Here is a 19009-nt window from a genome sequence, read left to right as displayed (position 1 = left end):
TCGACTTACAACAATAATGGGACGGAAAAGTGGAGACTATTCTAATTTGCAGCAAACAACAAATTAAAATGCTGCCACGACATTGTCGTGGGTATAGTGGAAGCCCAAAGGTTTGGTACTTAATGAAGCACCGTTATATTAAAAACACTTTATTGCACAAATTACAGTAAAACATTGCACAAGGAACAACTCACTCTCGTGGACTTATCGAGATATCTGTAAATCGGCAATATCTAGTTTCACTAGCCCCTTGTTGCCGTGCTGAAGCCCACTTTCATACTACTCGTTCCTAATTCGCCATCTCTATCCTCGATTCTAACTTCCTCTAAAACATTTTTACAATGCTAATTCTAATTAATTACAAATTCACAATACCTATATATTTAATAGAAGCCTTATATTCCAACATTAAAATACAATTTACAACAAGCCCTTTACAACATAAAACTAATTCCAAGTCATGAACCACTGAGGTGCTGTAATTTTTTAAAATCATCCTATTATGATTATAGTTTAGTTCTATGAGATTTGTTGCCGCTAATTAGTTTGTTTCCTATTATGATATTAAAATTGTTGTGAGGTGGTAATAATTTTTGCTTACGTGTCGGAAAAAAATCCACTTTTTTAGCTGAAAAATTTCATTTATGGTCATCGTCTGCTAATACAAGTTCACCACAATTTTATTTTGCTAATCCACTTGGGCCAATAAAGAAAGTAAAACAGGAAATCGAATTATAACAGAATGAATGACTGAAGATATAACATTATGAGGTTAGGTGGATTCAATCATCGTACATCTACAAATATTTTCCTGTCCATAGAAGCTTATCCTTTTTTCTACCGGCGCAAGTAATCGTCGGCACGGAAACAGACGAAAAAACAAATGATTGAGAACAATTTGTAAAAGAAGAACAATCATTGATTATATTATCTACATCACGAGCACTGTTGTCTAAAGAGTATACGTATATATATATATATAGTCATCAGATGACTCTGAGATGTGAGGTCTTAGAATGCTCACAACCAAGAAGTAATTTCATATTAAAATACACGTGCCACTAGTAGCAATGCCAGTGAAGATGCGTTATTTTATCGGTCCTGTACCGATTTTTGCACCACAAAGGCGCGAAAAATTGTGCTGCGTAAATAATGGAACTGAGTTACGATCGAATTATTCGATCCAAATTTAATAACCGCAACAACGAATATTGAAACCTCATTATCAGCTTCTCGGCGATAATATTTCAGACCGCCATCTTAACCGCTTAAACACACATAATAACTATAAAATGGACTATATAAGACATATAGTGTACTGAAATTCCAATTGATGTTTCTCCGACATCTGTTGGGGTAATAATCTCTTGTTACATTTAAGATTGAAGAAAACTTCCGGTTTTACTACCAACTGAACTGACTCCTCCATTAAAAACTTTTTCCCTCCTCTGCTACAGCAGATTTTTCGAAAATTTCTCCATATAATTCTCATGTTACGATCCTCTGACGGCCGGACCATTATCCCTTATATCCTCCTTCTGTATTACAGATTCTACGGAGAGTCCTCAGACGGTTGGAACTGAATCCACTGTTGATTCATCCGTCGCTGTCATTGCTATATTTTCACCTGCTCAATCTACTTTAAGCCTTGATCAAACCTTCAATCTCACAGTTCGTTCATCTACTACCACTTCCAGTACTTCAAGTGCCCTAACTACAACTCGCGCCACTACATCTCCTATTACTTCACTAACTACCACTGCACCACAACCCCCTCTACCACTACAACCCCCTCTACCACTACAACCCCCTCTACCACTACAACCCCCTCTACCACTACAACCCCCTCTACCACTACAACCTCCTCTACCACTTCCCTCACTACTACAACTTCTACTGGGTTTACCACCACTTCAGTCAAAACTACTACTCCAACCACTTCTCCCACCATAACTACGATTCTCAGCAGTACCACAACCCCTACGAACACACCATCAACAACTACTCCTACCACCATAACCACGAAGATTCCTACTACTACCCTTTCACCGGTCATAGTAACTCCCGACTTCAACGCTACCATCACTGGGAGATGCACTCTCCTAACAATTTCTCCGTCACACTACCAACTGCTCAGTCCTAACTACCCCAGACGCTACAAGCCGAATGAACGGTGCAAGATCGTCATCATGCCGGTAAGACTGCACATTATAGTCGTATAATGGTATTCGATAATTTTATTGAATCTAAAGCTCGATGAAACTTATTAGAATCCAGGTGTTTTTTCTGTCCTTTAGTCAAATATTATTAAACGTAATTCTTCACTTGTTTCTTCTGCATAAGTATAGAAAATTTACCATATGACAAATACCCCAGAAAAAGCCACGATTGATGCAAGTCACGCCAGGCCTGAAGCGTCTTGGCGCCGATGATTGGCTGTTGCTCAAGTCGCCGTACAAAAACAGTATCACGTGAGTTGACCTATTTATAATTGGTCAAATTTGGCCATTCAAGTGACATCCCAGTAGATAAAATTTTTAGCGTAAAATTTAAAGCAAACTTATGTAATTTGGCATTTTCAACCCCTAGGAAATTCAGCACCTGAATTACCAATTACCAATTCAGCAAATACAAATTCCCAGTCAAGCCCCTATAGGTAATTTGGCACGCGGTATTCATTTAGAGAACTTTAATCACACCGAATAGTCAGTTATTCGCAACAAAGAACAAAGTAAATACGAGACTCTGTACTCTGTAGACTAGATCTCTGTCTATACCTGCTGATAATAGTCAAGAATTGCACTATAATTTGAAGTAGAAATGATAGGAGCCAGTTTGCAGTCGACTATGTATATACACTAATTATTAGTTGTGACAATACACAAAATTGGAAATTTTTCAGGCTCAATTTGTGACATGCAGGAGATTTATTTGGTTCGTTGAGAGTGATTTAACGCCATCGAAGTGGCTAATTTTTCAAATAAATTACTTCATGTAGCGATTTACATTACTCAGTGATGTAACAATCCTTGCGTGTTACAGATTGACAAAGAAAAGTAGAAAATCCGAAACGTTTCCTTCGACCGCAATGGTGATCAATTTTCGAGCTGCTGAAAAGGAACAAGGACGAAATTTCACAATCGATTTGGAGGTGCTTGACAACAAATGCAACCGTGTAAGTCTGAATGTTTGTACTCTTTTTCTTTCGAATGATCCCTACTATTTTCTATTATTCCGGCCTCCAAAAAAGTCCGGCTTGCAAAATTATGTAGTTTCTTCAGTCAAATATTTAATCAATTCATTAGCCTTCAAAATAAAATGCAAATGCGAGGCTTGACATACGAATATTTTCATATTACTCACTTGAGTCTCCAATAGCCCGTGTGATAAAAAATACGTTCCATACCAAAATTACACCAGACCCTCATCCACAAGCATGTATTCAGACAAAGGTTTGAAATGTAATCTCAAATTATTTGTGTAAGTTTAATAATTATTACTGGAAGACCTGAAATTTAGCTAAATTTGTATCGCCCGTCCGTACTAGGTAATCACCGTGCCTGAGGGAGGGTCTGGCACGTTGCGATTACCCAAGAATTTTGCATCGCAGCCGCGGTGCGAGTGGTGGCTGAAAGTGAGTTCCCTGACACTTAGCGGTCTTTACAAGTCAAACTCTACTTATTTACAATACGCAACTTTTATAACATCAGCCAACTCTATTTTTTTTTGCTAACAAAAATTTCTCGATCTATTGTAATTTATGCGATTAATCTAATAATTCCGTACAGTTAATTGAAAAAAATCCTTTGTATATCTATTTTGCCTTCAAGCATTCTCTCCCTCTTCCAACAAGAGTGGCAGTCGAATCGGCAGAGCCCTAAAAGGATTTAATTTAACATAGAATTATCATTACAACTATTTTTCAGGCACCTATTGGTCGTAAAATCCAGTTGAAATTCGAAGAAGCCGACCTCCGACGTCTCGATTGCAAGAAGCACTACGTTGTTGTGAACACCCAAGGCCTGCCTGACTATGATATGGCTAATAGGTATGCGACCGGCAACAATCGCTTCTGTAAAAACGAAGCGGTAAAAAATTTGACTTCCGTGGACAACCGCATGAACGTTCTCATTAACGCCCGGCCGACGAAAATGAATTTCCGCGCCACGTACGATCTTGTGTGATGGAAAGAGAATGCGTTGAAAATGGAAGTGCATTTCCAACTTAAATCTGTCGTAGCACTTCGTAATTTTGTTACCATGGAACTAAACAATAGCCAGTTTGATTTCTGCAATGAACATAAAAATCATTCCTCGAGGTATGAATTCCCTTCTTTAAAAATATTTTGCATCTCGAAACCAGAAATCCCAAAGGATTCCATAAGTAATCCGAACGATAGGGTAAGACCTCCTAGTTAAACCTTATACCTCTGAACTTCGTACCTCGAGCTCTTCTATTGTAAAGGGAGAGACGATTGTAGATTTGGTATACATTGAAATATTAAAATTTTGATACTGCACCAGAATTCCACCAACACTTCAAATTAAATTCTCCCAATTCGGTAATTGAGTTAATTGTAGAAATTCAGTCAGAAGGTTATTTTCAGCCGAAATTTCAATTTGAGTAATTTTATCAGCTGAAAGAGCTGATACACCACAACCATTCCGATGCCAAGAGCCTTTTCGGAAGTCACATTTCTGATAGGCCGATTTTGCATTATGGTAGCTAGATGAGCCCCTGGTCATGCTGTCTCATGATCGCCTCTCTCAGAAGCTGTTCAAGGGCGAAATAATGGCCATTTATCGCTCAAGGAATGGCATCAATGTGTGAGCAATCGTGTTTCTGCAGTATAATATTTTTCGACAGAATATGATGATATTTTATTTTACCTATTGTATGAGCTGCTTAACGTATCTTGAAAGGTAATTGTCTGACTGTTTCGTTGTGTATATTCCTGGAGGCATGACAACATGCTCAACTGACACTAGGACAGAAATACGCAGAAATATGATTGCTAAAAAGGAATCAGTGAAACCGTAGCGTTATCCGCTAATTTTAAACTTTCATCGCCATAAAAAAATGAAATATAAGCTGTAAATATGCAGTGCCAGCAGTCAGTGTACGTTTGGCTGTACATACAATGTCTGCAACATTCGTTTGATTTTGAGTAAAACTACAAAGTATAACTTTATAAGTACGTGAAAAATAAAATCCTGCTTTACGTCAAGTGGCTAAAACGAGGAGCGAAGCCCGTTGAATTTTCAATCCTACTTTAGTTGTAATTTTGACACCTGAAGTCCCTTGGTATGAATTATTCTTAAACTGATCTTGCACTCAGATATTTTTTAGTTGTAATGTGAGTTTTTTGCGAAAACTTGTTTTTAAAAATTTATCACAATTTTAATTCCTAGTTAAAAACCCTCAGCAATGCAAATTAAAAAATTGTTGAGCTAATGCAGTAGTTCAAGGCTCACTCTTTGTTTAAAATTCATAAGTGCTTAGTCTATTTAATTTTTTTATAGTTATGAGAAAAAACAGAAAAAAATGTTTTTGAGACAGAGATTTGAGATTTGTTTAAATTTGTTTTTACAAATTTAAACAAATTAATGCAGAAATTCATGGCTTTATTAATTCAGGTGATTATTAATTACAGTTGGCAGTAATCAATTTGGAATTGTGGTCACCTGGCTCGATCCATTATAACAATGTCATCTACATGATTTTTCAAGGTTCGCAGTTGCAGGATCGAGTTGGCAACAATTAGCGGAGTTTATTATTTTTTTTTTGACTTAGTGATCCTGATGGAGTTGTTGGAATGAACTCATTGATTCCATGAAAACCGCTGAAAGTAACATAGCTATGCTTATTGCAGTGCACAATCTGCTTCCATAGAATTTCTCATCATTCCAAGGCTGTTGAAAGTTGAATAATTTGCCCAAGCATAATTTTTTAAGCAAATTTTTCTTTCTTCAGAGTTATAATCCATAACTGCAATTAACGAATGTTACAAAACAGTATTTTTTTTCTTCCAAATGAACGAAATAACTCCAAAGCCTCTATGAGCAAATTTAGATGATTTCTGCTGAAAAACATTATTGAATAAACTCGTTTTTCCGAACAAGTTTTCCCTTATTTAAAACAAAATTATCTACAGTGAACAATTGAGACTAATTTTTGAAGGAGCGTTCCCTTATACTATGCAGGCACCTCTATTCTCAAATAATTGGCAAATATATATTTGCCACAGCAATGACATCAAGTTGGAGATTTTGCGCACGCGATCAGGGACATTTCCATCAATCATACTTAATTTGAGGCTCCCTAACTTCATTAGTTTTTGCTCTTTATAGCTAAAATTTTGGCTATGATAATTTGAAATGTAAACCAATTTAATTAAGTGTAAAATTTTATAATCTTGAGGAGACGCTGGTAAATACAATAACCCAAATAACGTCTCTCGATTTTCCAGCTCTTTACTTTTTTTATACACATGAACTTCGTATTTTCAGACCAATGAATCTCTCAGCTGGCATATTGCCAGTTTTTCAACATCTAATATAATGGAAATTTATGTACATATTTGTCTGTGTAACAGAGAAAGATAAATTTTCTAGCTTTAGTGCAAAAGCCTATAAGAATGAGCAGGCAAGTGAACAAATCAAAATTTATTTCCGGAATCTATTTTATATGGAAAGACAAATTTTTTATTGACATTTAGGTGCAATTGCTCATTTTCAAGCGTTGCCGGTCAGTTATAGTCATCAATGTGCACTTCTATCACCATAGGAGCTCGTCACAATTTCGTGTGAATGTCATTTCCATTTATTTCTTTTGCATTACAGTTAATTATTTAGAATTTTATGTTTGCGATGGTACAGATATAAGAGCGTTTGTTTATGATTGTTTTGTTAAATGAAACTATAATAGATTCTACATTGTACATCGGTTCTACAATTGTTTATAATTCTCTACATCTTTTTAGGAAGGCATGGAAGGTTAAACGTAAAGTTCAACTAGAATCTCTCTCTAGTTTGACTCAGGTTGGGGAATGTCTCCGATTGTCTTGCATATCGCATTCAATTAAATATCTTTAAATAGAAGCATATCTAAAAATCTAGTAGCTACTTGAAACTATCGTCAGTCATGAAAATATCCGGTCAAATGAAACGATATTAGATCTTCTGTGAACAAGGCACGAAAAGGAAAAGAATCGGCGACAGGCAACATATCAGGCCTACACTTCAGCGCCGAGATCAATATGTTATGTCATGTTATATACGAGTGACGCATAGGGTGTACAGTAGTACACTGTGCACTAGACAGCTGGACACTGTACAAAATCATTCGTCATGCTACATCGATTTTTTCCTTCTTTTTATTATGTTATTGAATATTTAACAATTTTCGGTTGTTGCACCAACTCTCCAGCCAAATGACATTGAATCAACGTCGATTTCGAGTTGATTTAGTTGCAACTACGTTTATTCAATGTCATTTTAACATCGAATGCCTCGTGAGAGTAATAAATTAGTTAACGGCTAATTATACCTCATAAGAATTATTTTTTTCATTAACAGCCGTTGATTAATTCAAATATTTGAAATCAATTCATAGCTTCAAAGATTAATAAATTATGCAAACAAATTTCTGGTCTCTTCTTCCATGTAAAGTAATACCGTGGAGGACAAGTTTACTCAATAATTCAGGTGGCCACAGCCTTTAGGATTAATATATCTTCACACGAGTCGTGAGAGATAAGGCATTCACGACGATATAAACAAATGAACCTCTTACAAGGTTGATAAATGCAAACAAATTAATGCAGAAAATCATGGCTTTATTAATTCAGGTTATTATGATCGTGCACATGGATTTTAGAAAGTTCTAATGGTAGTAGCCAACTAGAAAGCCAACATAGATTCATCATGTTCGATTAATGCTCAGGAAGCGAGGAGGTACTTAAGTAGCCAAATTTTTCATAGCCTGTGAGATTCAGTTTTTAGCACCAAAATTGATGAAATCATAAATCACCAAGGATGCCAAAAATTCAGAAAACGTCAACATTCACGGCCGGTCATAGTTTGCCATCTAACTATATGACCCTGTAAGTGGCCGTGAACCTCGGACCGGTCGCGACGCGCCCGTTGAAGATCACGTTGAGCTGCTCAGCCGCGGTCCGTACGAGGACCCTGGAGGTGCCACACAGGCGGTACGTTGCCGAGTTGTGGAAGTTGTTGCCGGCGTAGTTGAAGAGCGCGTAGGCTTGGTTACAGTCATAGTTGCCTGAGTTGAAGTCAGTCACAGTCATCTCGATCCGCTTGCCCACAGGAGCCTGATCAAGAAACCAGCAGACATTAAATGTCATAAATATTTGAGCCGAAAACAATTTTCATTTTTTTATAGAATATGTTTCGTAGGAAGGCTGATGCCTCATCCTTCAACAGCTGGGAGATACAAATTTTTAGGTAACAATTAATCGAAACCTTGTTCATTTATTATAGCCCTTACTCTTCTACAAACAGCTCTAAGGATGAGCAGCGCAGGGAAACACTAACACGGCCAAACGGTTTCGTCCGCTTTCTTCAGTTTTGAACAATTCCATCTACATTCATCTGAGCAATTCTATGGAAGCATATTGTGCATTTGTATTGACATCTTTATAAAGGACGTCGAATAAAGAGACACCATAAGTGTCTCACGCAGCGAACTCTGAACTGAAGTGTCTCAGCCTGGACTCACCCTAATCCACCACTCGCACATTGGGCTCGAGCTGAAGGTCGCTGGCAGTGTAATTGATCCCGTAACTCCATTGCCTATCCGGATAATCTGGAACAGCAGAAGATATTAATCATCAAACTACTACCTATGTATTTTTGTTTGTAATCAATGCACTGCATTCAAGGATTAAATGACATTTTACATTACCGATACTGTTCTACACTATCAACAAATCCAATAATGCAATATTGTATGGATGATCTTTCAAAAGGCAGGCAAATGGCATGAGAGAGGATTTAACGAGAGTTAGAAAATTTTTGGCAATTCCTTCACGATGTGGAGGAGTCAAATCGCAACTAATAATTTCATTTAATTATTGAAACACAAGTTTGTCATAAATCCTGCTCCTTTTGATCGGCTTAGTTCAGCTTGTGCACATGCAATTAAACGAATAAGAAGTTTATTAATAAAAAGCATGCTCTGGTCTTTAATAAAAAAAAGCTTCTGCCGAATTACACCTACTTGCAATTAAGAACACATTTAATTTCTTTCGGATACTGTCAGATACTATAGATGCAATATAATATTTTTTTTCAGATACTGATATATAGTATTAAGATATTGTTTGGTTAAAAATAATGCCAGTTTTATTGAGAACATCTTTTGAGTTTAATNGGCTCACAATGACCACTAACCGTATTGAAGACGATGTAGCAGTACGAGTTGGGCGCATGGTAGTTCGGGTAGTTGGGGCTCCCAATGACCACTAACCGTATTGAAGACGATGTAGCAGTACGAGTTGGGCGCATGGTAGTTCGGGTAGTTGGGCTCACAATGACCACTAACCGTATTGAAGACGATGTAGCAGTACGAGTTGGGCGCATGGGAGTTCGGGTAGTTGGGCTCACAATGACCACTAACCGTATTGAAGACGATGTAGCAGTACGAGTTGGGCGCATGAGAGTTCGGGTAGTTGGGGCTCAGGATGTAGGAGTATTGACCGGTGCCAAGTCGAGTACAGCTGCCATACAAATACATCAGCAGCGGGATGATGCCGGAGTTGATGATGGTGGGCCTCGCTGTGGTTGAAATGGTGGTTGTGGTAGACGTAGAAGTAGATGTTGGCGTGGAAGTAGATGTAGAAGTAGATGTTGGCGTGGAAGTAGACGTAGAAGTAGATGGTGGCGTGGAAGTAGTAGTGGAAGTCGATGTGGAGGTAGACGTCGATGTGGATGTGGAAGTAGAAGTAGGGGTGGAAGTTGATGTGGAAGTAGGGGTGGTAGTAGACGTCGATGTTTCTGTAGAAGTAGGGGTGGAAGTAGATGTGGAAGTAGACGTCGATGTGTCTGTAGAAGTAGGGGTGGAAGTAGATGTGGAAGTAGACGTCGATGTGTCTGTAGAAGTAGCGGTGGAAGTAGAAGTAGGGGTGGATGTAGATGTGGAAGTAGACGTAGATGTGTCTGTAGAAGTAGGGGTGGAAGTGGATGTGGAAGTAGGGGTGGAAGTAGATGTGGAAGTAGACGTCGATGTGTCTGTAGAAGTAGCGGTGGAAGTGGATGTCGATGTGTCTGTGGAAGTAGAAGTAGGGGTGGACGTGGAAGTAGGGGTGGATGTAGATGTGGAAGTAGACGTAGATGTGTCTGTAGAAGTAGGGGTGGAAGTAGATGTGGAAGTAGACGTCGATGTGTCTGTGGAAGTAGGAGTAGAAGTGGATGTGGAAGTAGTGGTGGATGTAGATGTGGAAGTAGACGTAGATGTATCTGTAGAAGTAAGGGTGGAAGTAGACGTCGATGTCGAGGTAGACGTGGTGCTGGAACGAATACATTAGTTGTAACAATGGATGATGAGTAACTAATTAAAATAAACATAATTAAAGATTTCCATTAACCACGCTTTCTTTTCACTATCATATCAGAATACCAGAATCCATTAAACCAAAAATTAGAAAATTATGTCACGATTATAACGCCATAAAGTTATAATTAAATAAAGATATTAATCACCATCACTCCTACAACGGTCGGAGTTAAGGCTTGGAAAACAATTAGCTAGTAACAATACTGAACATTATACTGCCTGGAAACTATACGTTTTATGTTCAGCCTCTCGAGGCAAGTTTTCTCACAAGGTTATCATTTGAACTCTGCATGACCGTAAGTTTAACCAATCAAAGTTCTGCTATTTTTTACTTGCGTTCAATATTATAATGTTTATTCCACAATTGTTTAGTAATCGCAATGCGTAATTAAGGGCATTAGTTTCGTATACTCAACACTAGTTTCGTATACTCAACAACTGGAATTCTACCAAGTGCGTTGTATCCAAATAAAATTTTTGCTCAAGAGTTATATGGTTCATTAATTGTATTATTCAGCTGGCACCGGAAGTTAATAATGTCCATTAATTTATTTATTGCACAGTGGATACCAATCAGGCGTTGTCTGGTCAATGAAAGTGATGGTTGCAGCATATCCCGTCCCGGATGAGAATTTCAGACGAGATTTGAAGTGCAAAACCATTCTTGTTCCTTCGCTCTCAAACACGTCACCCACGTTGATTTCAGCGTTACAGTACCTGAAAAATATATATTTCACTTAACTCATATAGTTTACGGATGTGATATCAACACCAACAAGTTACACGTGACTTTATAAAGCTATTTATTAGTTGAGGTGTAAAAATAAGTAATGGTTCCTTACCTTCACCTTCTAATAATTTTCCGCCGTATTTCAACACGGGTTCTAATCTCGACCAAATAAGGCATCGAACGCAAGGTCAATATCAATCATTAAATCAATTAGCTTATAAATACATATTTCCAGCGAAAATTTATGGTGTTTTCCGAAAAAAATATTTTGTTCCAGGCATATTTAAATAATATAAGGTATTTGAGGTATGATTCGAAACTTGAAAATAGTTTGAAGTTTCTTGGACTTACGTTGTTGAGATGGCAAGATTATCGTTTCTACGGATTGTTAAGAATTGAAAGTAGCAGGTGTCGCGACCATAATACGGTATGCGTTGGTAAAGCCCGAAAGCTGTAATCGTCAGTCGGACTTTCTTGCACGTCGGTGCTGTTATCAATTGTATGTACTCGACGGCTGATGGAGGAACAAACAAAAGCATTACAAACTATTTGCAGTGAAAAAATGTCAATAAAACTTTTAAATTAGGTTTGCAGGTTCTCATATTTGGAATGATTTAGATACAATCAGAAAAAAATTAAGGATTGCGAATGAAGTTGCGTTACTGCCATTGTTTCATTGTTATATCACGAATTGTAGTCGAAAAAGTGAGTAGAATTATTAACTACTTAACTATAAAAATTATTATTTAGACCCACATGGTGAGGGCGACGCAAGCTCTTGTATTTTAAATTTTTTTATCAGTTGAGATATTTCGGAGTATTTATATCGCTTGTGCAGTAAACTCACGTGTACAATTGTACTGAAGGTTTATAATCCTCTTGTCCATGAATGAGAAGCCGCTGGTCTGACCCATGAACATTTGTCCGAAAGGGTTTTTCGCAATCAAGGTTTCTTTTCCGTTCGCGGAAAAAAACTTTGGGAAAACAAACCATGATGCTATATACGGTGGTTAGATAAACCTTGAAGTTGTTGAAAGACAAATGTTGAAGTGATATACGGCTGTTGCAGGAGAAATGATGCATGAGGTAATATACGGTAGTCGGAAGACAATCATTCAAGTAATATTCTGTTGTTGAATCACACATATTGAGGCGTACAGTTATTGAAGGAAATCAGGTAAGTTGGCATACTGCTGTTGAAAGACAAAGTTTGAGGTAATAAATGATATAATGAATCACAAACATTGAGGTAATAAATGATACATGAATTACAAACAATGAAGTGAAAAATGGTGTAAGAATCACTAACACTGAGGTAATGAATAATATAGGAATCACAAAAATTGTCCTAATAAATGATATAGGAATCTCAAACATTGAGGTAATAAATGATTTAGGAATCACACACATTGAGGTAAAAAATGATATATGAATCACAAACAATGACGTAAAAAATGATATAGCATTCACAAACACTGATGTAATGAATGATATAGGAATCACAAACATTGTCGTAATAAAGGATACATGAATTGCAAACAATGAAGTAAAAAATGGTATAGGAATCACAAACATTGAAGTAATGAATGATATATGAATCACAAACATTGTGGTAATTAATGATATATGAATCACACACATTGAGGCAATAAATGATATAAGCAACACAAACAATGACGTAAAAATGAAATAGGAATCACAAACATTGAGGTAATGAATGATATAGGAATTACAAACATTGAGGTAATAAATGATATATGAATCACAAACATTGAGTTAATAAATGATATATGAATCACAAACATTGAGTTAATGAATGGTATATGAATCACAAACATTGAGGTAATAAATGATATATGAATCACAAACAAGCTCTTGTATTTTAAATTTTTTTATCAGTTGAGATATTTCGGAGTATTTATATCGCTTGTGCAGTAAACTCACGTGTACAATTGTACTGAAGGTTAACAATCTTCTTATCCATGAATGAGAGGCCATTGCGCTGGCCCATAAGCATTTGACCGAACGGGTTTTTCGCAATCAAGGTTTCGTTTCCGTTCACGGAAAAATCCTTTGGGAAAACAAATCTTGAGGCAACATACGGTGGTTGAAGGATAAACGTTAAGGTGATATGAGGTTGTTGAAAGATGAATGTTAAAGTAGTATACGGGGAGAAAATTGCAGGAAAAATTATAAGGTAATATTTGGTAGTTGGAAAGCAACAAATTAATTAATATTCTGCTATACACGTTATATTACCAACATTGAGGTAAATTAACACACTTATTGGAGGGAATAAGGTAAGTTGGCATTGAGGGAATGTAAGACAAAATTAAAACATTGAGGTAATATAAAATACATGAATCGCAGATATTAAGGTAATACAATGGTGTTGAAGTACAAACATCGAGGTATACGGTTATAGAGGAACAAACGTAAAGGTAATATACGGTTGATGAACGAGAAGCATTGAGTTAATATACGGTTGTTAAAAATGAAACGTTGAGGTTATATCCAGTTGTTAAATGAATATCTTTGAGGTAATATGCGGTAGTTGATAGACAAACGTTGAGGTAATACGTATACGGTTACTGATGAACACGTCTTATGTTAATATTCAATTATTGTTGAAAAGCAAACGTTAAGGCAATATATGGTTGTTCTTAGTCATATTTTCGAGCTGCAGACAATTCATCGAAAATATTTGTCTCAAACTATTCTTTTGTTAGAAAAGACTTGTCCGTGATTCACGATGAAAAAGATCCTTAACAGTGTGGTAAAAATAAATAATTATTACTAATATGAATCGTTATGCCGTGCAAAGGGGGAATAATCCTGATGAGTTTGGTGCATCACAGAATAACCGTTTTAATCACTCAAATTTCTTTGTATACAAAATATTCACGTATAATTTAATCACACGTAAAAGTTTTCAAAACCTACAGAAATATTCTGTGGAGAGATAAAACGCACTGATGATGTTTCAGGACATCTAATAAGTAACAATTCATACAAGTGTTAAATTTGCAGTTTCGATTAAACTCGATGAAACTGTGCACAGGTGTGTAATAAATCAAAGAAAATTCATGAAGGAGCTATTCGTCCATGCGATGCATTTAGAAATTCAGTGCAGTAGAGTTGTATTGGAACAAAACTAAATTCTTAGTCATTATTACAAATCATTGCTCCCCAATGTTCCATTTGTGGCATTTGAGTCATCATGGACATTTGATTGGAAGTTACACAATTGATTGAAAGTACAGAAGGACTCACAGTTGAACCGTAATGCATGACGGACGAGTAGTCGTAAGGGAGGTTGAAGTTGTTCGTTACTTCCTTGTTAAAATTATTCGCCTTGCCAGGCTGGATGTTGTCCGACATCACGGTAACGTAGTCGTCTCGGTCTAAGCGGCTTTGTTCATGAAACAAACCCATGGCGTGGCCGATTTCGTGGATAGGAACGCCAATCTGAAGTTTAAAAATGAGAACGATATGATTTTTTATATTAATTTACCGATATTTGGAAGCTTTGAATTTGAAACACGACTTGCAAATCATTCTACGCATTTTAGGTGTATGCATTATGAGTCTGAATTCTATTAAAAAAAATTACCGCGTTGAAACAGTCTATTGCCAAGTTCACTGCCTGCCCATTCATCCAAGAAATCCTGCCAACAGAGCTGTAGCAGCCCGGTCCGTCGTTTCGGAATACAAGATGCGGGTAGTTCACCGCAGCAGGTATTTCATGGAACCTGATGCAAGTGTTTGCTTCCCACACGTCCATGGCTTGTCTCGATATCGACCTGTTAGTGGCAGCTGTCGAGGTATGCACAAACAGGAGTGATCAGATTAAAGTTGATCGTATTTAATGAACTGTAAAACATACGAATACAGTACTATTGCCATCAGCGTGTATTATTCTCATAAATTTTATCATTAGGCATGAGAATATTTAATTAAAATACAAAGAAATAATAAAAAGAACAATAAATAAACGAAATAAATTAAATTTTCTTTTCCTTTGCCATTACTCGATCATTGCGTCCAATCTGGTAGTATGGGAAAGTGGGGTACAATCGGGCAAAAATTAACTGAAACATTATTTCCCTTTTCAAAATATGAAATGCTATATAAAACTAAGCCAACATCATTGGTTACATAATTAATTACCTAAGCAGTAATTACTACTGTTTCATAGACTAGAAATAATAACATTATAAAATAAAATAAAATGCCTGACTGAACCCCGAACCGAGGTACTGTGGGACAGTAAATGGACACTTCGCCTAATTATATTGATATACTCTACCTAATTATGAAATCATCGATTTTATAGTCTAGTGTCAGGTTCTAATTTTATAATTGCTGTTGTTCCCCATTTAGTGGGCTAGCTAAGAATGACATTAATGTTCCCCATATACCGACTGATAATAGATCAACTGCATCAAGATACACAAAATGTTCTGATTATTCTTTAGGACGCAAATAAGATATTTCATAATGGCCATCATTGTATTTTTGCTTTGTTGAAACAATTCTGGTATGTCATTGCAAATGAAAGAGAATAAATTCCTACAGAATCATATACCTACATAATATGTTTTTGACTCAGTGGAACTAATTTCTATAAAAACTTAATCATGGAGCTATGATTCTCTCAGCAATAGTTTAAAAGGCTTTTGGACCTTCTTCTGTAGCAGTATTTCTTTGTCTCTTGCTTTTGTTGAATTATGTAAACTACGGAATTTTTCTTCGGATGAAGATGACGAAGAGCCTCATAGCTCCTGCAATAAATATTTTACGGCTAACGTTAAATATATTTTTCATATTGGAAGGTCCGGGCCTGAAGAATTAGAAAGTCCTGGGAAGTGGATACTGTCTCAGTGTGTGCCCCAAACGAACTGTCCAGTTTTACCCCAAACCACAATTAAAAACATTCTCCCGCCATTCGTAATTAAGTAAGTAATTAATTTTGCATTTTTGGTAAAACTTGAAGAAATTTCGCGCAGGTGTGTAATGAATCAAAGTTATTTCATGTAAGAGTTATTCGTCCATGCGGTGCACTTAGGAATTTAATGCAGTCGAGCTGCGTGTATGGGAACAAAAATAAATTGTTAGTCATTATTACAATTAAATGCTTCTAAATGTTTCATTGAATGCATTTCGAGTCCAGCACTGTCGTATCGGAAATTTGATTGGAAGTTCACATAAGGATTTCTCGTGTTGTTCTAATCAAGCATCGGAAGCACGACTCACATCTGAACCGTAATGCATGACAGACGAGTAGTCATAAGGGACACAGAAAGTGTCTAGACTTACGCACAGAAAGTGTCTAGACTTACGCACAGAAAGTGTCTAGACTTACGCACAGAAAGTGTCTAGACTTACACGCATTGAAGCGATAATCGACATCGACGTAGCCGTTCGCAGACTTGGGCCACCAGTAAGTGCTGTCGGCGATGACTTTGCGCTCCTTGAGAGCTCTTTTCTGCTCGTCCGTGAGCAGAATGTCGCCTTGGTACAGATCTGGGTTCAGCTCCAGGTAGTTTATTCGAGACTAAAATATGGAAACAGAAAGTCAAAATGGTGAAATTGTACACAAAAGGATTGTTCTATACAGAGGTATATTTCCTTTTCAATTGGATCAATTTGAATATAATACATCGTTTTCGTTTCTCCTCGATAATCTTAAAACAGCCAGTATTAAAACAGCGGAATAGAGAAGTAGAAACAGGAAACTAATAATTAACTGAAAGCTAAATTAGCAACAGAAAACTTCTGGCAGTAGTTTGCGACACGCATTGAAACACTACATGTCCACTAACAGAGTTTCTGCTAAAATAGCAATGATTCTGAATGAATCATTGAATGATTATAAATGAATCATTGAATGATTATAAATGAATCATTGAGTGATTCTAAATGAATCATTAAATTATTCTAAATGAATCTGAATTTCGCAATTATTTTGTTGAATGACTTTCAATCCTTTTATACATTTATTTGCGGGTTGATAAATTTTGATCTCAAGTTGATAATTAGCAGTTTAGGATTTCTGAGCCGAACGTACCTCTAGGAATTGTTTTTCCATGGCCTCCAGCTCTTCGTCGCTCAGCTGACGTGCTTTGGATTGACTCACAACCTCATCGATTTTTTCATTGCCGAAATTCTAGGGGAGCACGATATGTTTTAGTACCATTTGAGAAGAGCAAAAAATTTAAAGTTCTTATTAGTAAAATTTTGAATAGTTTTTGCGCCACTTTTTTCTGAGCATGATTTCTACTAAGCAGCTCCAAAAAAAAAAAACCTTCGACTTGAATTAGTGAAATTTCTCTAGTAGTGTTTATATGAGCATAGTATTCCGTACTGTACTTTATGCCAGTACGTTACTTTGAGCAATAATTCTTGGCTAGTGTCAGAACTGGCTTGACTCGTGCACATTCAAGACACAAAACTACAGATCTCCTTGTGAGTATGCAGAAGGTAATTTGCGTAAGTGTGGGCAGAGGTGGGCAGTAGCGCGCTACATGCAGCGGCCGCTGGCCGCTCCATTTTCAGTAGCGGTAGCGGCGCTACATTTCAAAGTAGCGCTGCCCAGCTCTGTGTATATGACACTTTCTAAATGAATATGTTCACAATGTGGTGTTCTTGTTTAATTAGGCTCTATATTTGTATATCACCTCGGCTTCCTCTAACGATAATATATTCAACATTATTGATAATTTATATTGTTTTGCGAATTAGACTTTCAGTTGATTTGGAAGATCAAAGATAAAGCTTGAAAAAGCACATTTTATTTCGTTTGTTCGACTTTCTGAATAAACATTATTCATTATCAATTGAAGTGAAAGTTTTCAACGCTTCAAATGTGATTTGGAGTGACATAGTACAAAGCTAAGTATTGCAAGCGTTAAAAAAACTTCATTTTAAATGGTGCTGAAATATTTTTTAGGCGAAATGTCGAACAAATAAAATAAAGTGCCCTTGGAAAACATATTTTTGTAATTTTCAAATTAAACGTTCGAATCACTATAGAAAACCATACAAATTGGTAATATAATTTACTCTGATCCTCAATAAAACTTGCAAAATTAACCAATTCTTTTCCCCAATTTCCTAGTACGTGAACTCTCTTTCCGCATCGAGTCCAACTGTTTCTCAATTCGAACAAGAGAAGCTAAAAATCTATGTGATATAATATATAAGAATAATAATAATTAATGATAATCATAACAATCCACTCACCTCGTCAACCTGTGCCAATACCACCCCAGCCACTATAACCGCCAGAGCGCACAGAATTAGCAAAGACTTCATGATGGCAAACGCTGCAAATGGCTCACTGGTCATCTGACCATGCTGGTTTTATGCCATGACCAGATGGAACGCAGGTGTAAACTTAACGCTTATTCGAGATCAAACTTTTCAAGGTTATTTATCATTCATGTGGAAGATATAAATCTGCCTAATGGAACTGATCGTTCAATGGGGATATTGAAGGATTTGAAACCTCGGTTCAGGCTTTCAATGCCTTATTCTGATTAATGACGATCTTCTGAAATGTTGCACAAAAAGAACATCCATTAATAAAACACTATATAGCTTCATCCTATTCAGAATTTGACATCAAATTAATGGACTTGATTGAAAAATGTAACAACAAAAAATTTCAGAAATATGTATCTGCAGTTACAGAACTTCATT

General features: G+C 36.6%; 3 protein-coding genes across 3 annotated transcripts; 1 reads left to right on the top strand and 2 right to left on the bottom strand.

The window, feature by feature from the left end:
- Window positions 1-766: 766 nt before the first annotated feature.
- On the top strand, window positions 767-4868 carry LOC108680188 (mucin-3A). Its single transcript, XM_018168962.1, has 6 exons — window positions 767-771; window positions 1673-2195; window positions 2377-2471; window positions 3043-3175; window positions 3548-3634; window positions 3927-4868. The coding sequence occupies exons 1-6, from the start codon at window positions 767-769 to the stop codon at window positions 4182-4184; spliced, it is 1101 nt and encodes a 366-aa protein (XP_018024451.1). The 3' UTR covers window positions 4185-4868.
- Window positions 4869-7820: 2952 nt separating this feature from the next.
- On the bottom strand, window positions 7821-8838 carry LOC108680198. Its single transcript, XM_047884017.1, has 2 exons — window positions 8740-8838; window positions 7821-8332 (listed from the first exon to the last, which is right to left on the bottom strand). The coding sequence occupies exons 1-2, from the start codon at window positions 8758-8760 to the stop codon at window positions 8093-8095; spliced, it is 261 nt and encodes an 86-aa protein (XP_047739973.1). The 5' UTR covers window positions 8761-8838; the 3' UTR covers window positions 7821-8092.
- Window positions 8839-9401: 563 nt separating this feature from the next.
- On the bottom strand, window positions 9402-18673 carry LOC125179003 (protein SpAN-like). Its single transcript, XM_047884018.1, has 10 exons — window positions 18551-18673; window positions 17376-17474; window positions 16694-16862; window positions 14919-15121; window positions 14579-14773; window positions 13250-13376; window positions 12062-12082; window positions 11657-11819; window positions 11146-11292; window positions 9402-10528 (listed from the first exon to the last, which is right to left on the bottom strand). Exons 1-10 carry the CDS (start codon window positions 18653-18655, stop codon window positions 9409-9411), a joined length of 2349 nt encoding a protein of 782 aa, XP_047739974.1. The 5' UTR covers window positions 18656-18673; the 3' UTR covers window positions 9402-9408.
- Window positions 18674-19009: the final 336 nt, after the last annotated feature.

This window comes from Hyalella azteca, unplaced genomic scaffold, assembly GCF_000764305.2.
Source record: "Hyalella azteca isolate HAZT.00-mixed unplaced genomic scaffold, Hazt_2.0.2 contig14278, whole genome shotgun sequence".
NCBI lineage: Eukaryota > Metazoa > Arthropoda > Malacostraca > Amphipoda > Hyalellidae > Hyalella > Hyalella azteca.
Note: the sequence above shows the minus strand (reverse complement) of the source record. Positions and strands in the feature narration are given on the sequence as shown.